The sequence below is a fragment of the Parus major genome, unplaced genomic scaffold (assembly GCF_001522545.3).
Source record: "Parus major isolate Abel unplaced genomic scaffold, Parus_major1.1 Scaffold220, whole genome shotgun sequence".
Taxonomy (NCBI): Eukaryota; Metazoa; Chordata; class Aves; order Passeriformes; family Paridae; genus Parus; species Parus major.
The window spans coordinates 476,973-480,092 of record NW_015379263.1 but is presented as its reverse complement, the minus strand read 5'-3'; the positions used below and the strand labels follow the sequence as shown (position 1 = coordinate 480,092).

The 3,120-nt window shown below is 72.9% G+C and overlaps 1 protein-coding gene across 1 annotated transcript in view; it reads left to right on the top strand.

Moving 5' to 3' along the window:
* The first annotated feature begins 1,840 nt into the window (after positions 1-1,840).
* CACNB3 (calcium voltage-gated channel auxiliary subunit beta 3) overlaps positions 1,841-3,120 on the top strand; it is a 6,506-nt gene continuing 5,226 nt past the window's right edge. Inside the window, exons 1-2 of the mRNA XM_015615639.2 lie at positions 1,841-1,971; positions 2,122-2,214. Of these exons, the coding sequence (XP_015471125.1) occupies positions 1,930-1,971; positions 2,122-2,214 (135 nt within the window). The 5' untranslated portion in view covers positions 1,841-1,929. The remainder of the gene's footprint in view (positions 1,972-2,121; positions 2,215-3,120) is intronic.

Below are 3,120 nucleotides of genomic sequence, written 5' to 3'. Positions count from 1 at the left end.
GGCCCGGTACGGCCCGGAGCGGTGGGGGCGGACTCGCACCCCCGGGGCTGCGCACACGCGCACGGACACGGACACGAACACACGCACCGACATGGCGGGGACAGCGGGGACACGCGCGGCTGGGCCCCCCCGTGCCCGCACCTCCTGAGCCCCCCCGAGTGTGGCACTTGCACACCCACCCCAGTGCCCCCAGTGCCGCTCCCTGCACACCCGCCCCGCGCACATCCCGGTGCCTCCCTTGCACACGCACACATTGCACACCCTGGCACACGCGTGTTCCGTTGCACACCCTGGCACACGCGTGTGGCACGCACATGTGTGTTCACACCCACGCCAATCCCCCTGCACACCCGTGGCATTCACACACCCCTACACGCACACGCATCCCCTTGCACACGCACACACGCGGGAACACAAAGCCTTGCACACACACACACGTTTTCCGCGCCGCACACACAGATACTGCATATTCACACCCTCTTTGCACATTTGCACGCCCTTGCCCATACACACAGCCTTGCACACTCAGGCAGCCCCGTTACACTCACACAATAATAATCTATATTCGTGTGCAAACACACGAATCCCCGTGTTCACACACCTGTGCAGCCCTCAGGTACAGCGGGCGTGCACGCAGGTGCAGGTGCACACACATAGCTTGCACACACAGCCCTTGCACACACACAGACGCTCACAGGGGCACGCACCCCCCTTATCCACACCCAAACACTTCATACACACTCCCTTGCACACACACGTACACTCACCCCTTGCACACCCTCACACATACACACCCCTTACACCGCCCCCACCTTCACACTCACAGTCCTTACACACACCCCGTTATCCACGCGATCACAGCCCGCCTTGCACACACCGTCACCCTTACACACCCCTTACACACCCCTTGCACACCCCTTACACACCCCTTACACACCCCTTGCACACCCACAGCCCCCCTTGTACACACGCACACACACACCCCCTGCAGATGCCCCCACATTTCCACGCACCCTCATGCCCAGTTTGGCACAGGGCACCCCCGATACGGTCCCCCCCCACGAGGGGGGTACCCCACGAGCTCGTGGGACCGGCCCTGCCCTCCCCCCGTGGCAGAAGCTCCCTGTGCCCCCCCTTCCCTCCCCCGCAGCGGCGGCGCCGGGCTCGCACCCCCCCCGCCCCGGCGCCGGGCCCCGGGGAGCGCTGATTAATCATTAATTAGGAGCCGCCGGCGGGGCCGTGTCCCTGCGGCCCCACGCGGAAGTCCCGCCGCGCGGGGGATGGGGGGGCCCGTGCTGGGGCTCCACGGGGCTCACAGTCCACCCCCGGTCCCCTCCTGCCCCTCCGGTCCGGTGATGCTGCAGCACCGGAACCGGCCGCCACCGCGGGCATGGCGGGGACGCGGGGCGTGGGGCGGGTGGGCTGCGTCCCCCCACGGCCCCGCCTGCCCCACGCGGGGGGCTTTGGGGGCGTAACCCCTGGGGGGGGGGGGATGATGCCCCGGCGTGGGGGTGGCAAAAAAACACTGTGGAAGGGGCACGGCGACTGCGGGAGCCGTCCCGGTGGGATGCGGGTGGAGGAGCTCGGACTCCCGCATCCCCGCACGCGCGTGGGCAGGGCCGCGGCGGCCCCGGAGGGCTCCTGTTCCCCGGTACCGCGCGGCCGGTCACCGCAGCACTGCGGGTTGTGGGCAGGGTCCGTTGCCGGTGCCTCCCGGGGGCTGCCCAGCTGCGGGGGCGCGGACCGGCCGCCGCGGGGATGGGCGCGGGGGCGGGCAGGCGGGGGCGGGGACGGCCGGGACGCCCCGGCGGCCCCGTGTGATGCGGAGCGCGGCAGTGGCGGCGGCGCGGCCCTTCCCCGCGGAGCGCCGCTGTCCGGTGTGGGGCTGCCCCGCCGGGATCCCCGGGGCTCCGGTGGGTGCCGCCGGGGATGTCCGCCCCGGCGCAGCCTGACGCTTCCGGCTCCTTCCAGGTGAGCAGACCGGAGCCCTCCCGGCAGTCGCGGGCACCGTGCGGCCCGGTTCGGTTCTGCCCGCAGAGCCGGTGGCCGCCGGTGGCAGCGCCGCGGCGGGGCCGGAGCCGCCCGGGGCCACCCGGTGCTCACCGCCTGCTCTCGCCGCAGAGCCCCCGGAGGCTCCCGAAGCGCAAGAGCCGCTTCAAGAGGTCGGACGGCAGCACCTCGTCCGACACCACCTCCAGCATCCTCCGCAGGCAGGTGAGCGGGCCGCCACCGGCACCTACACCGGTACCGACACCGGCACTGGGGCGGGGCAGCCCCGCCAGCCCCGGGCCCGCCGCTGCTGCGGCTCCGCATTATTAAAGCACGGAGCTGGGGTGGGGAGCGGGGAGCGGCCGAGCATCTCCTACCCCAACCTCCGCACTGGAGGGAGCTGGGGGGCCGCCTCCGCCCCGCCGCTCCCCCGGGACCGGGGCTGGGCGCCGGCACCGGGCGCCGGTGGCATCGCAACAGCCGCTCCCCGCGGCTAAAAATAGCGAGTGCTGCGTCAGGGCCGGGCCGGCGGCGGGCACCGGCACTGCGGCGCGGGGGGCGGCCCCGGGAAACTGAGGCAGCGGAAGGGGAACGGGCCGGCGGGGTTGTAGAAGGGGCAGCGGGGCTCCCCTCCCGCTCCCTCAGCCGGCACCGGGCCGCCTCCTCGCGCTCCCAGGGAGAGGCGCGGACCTTCCCGCCGCCCCCCAGCCGGTGCTTCGGTTTCCTCCGGCCCCGAGCTGCGCCCCCTCCCCGGCCGCCGGCGGGTGAGCGGGTACCGGGGAGGCCCCGCGGAGGGCGGGGGGTTCCCGTAGGGGCGGCCCCAGGAGGCGCAGAGCGGCCCGAGCATCCCGTTTCCCTCGTGGGGTTGCACCTGCTGTTCCGGTACTCCCCGGTACCCCCAGGGACCCCGCGACCCGGCCCAGCACCCGGCGCTGCCCCTTCAGCACCTCGGAGAGAGCCCGGCTGGGCCCCGCCATGTGCCCGGTACCGGGGCCGGTGCTCAACGCCCGGTGCCCGGTGCAGGTGTCCGCGGCAGGTCCCGCCGCTGTCTGAAGCCCCCACCCCGCCGAGCGCTGCCCCGATGTCCCCGGGCCGGGGGCTGACAGCCGTGAGCTGTCCCGGGCCGGTCCC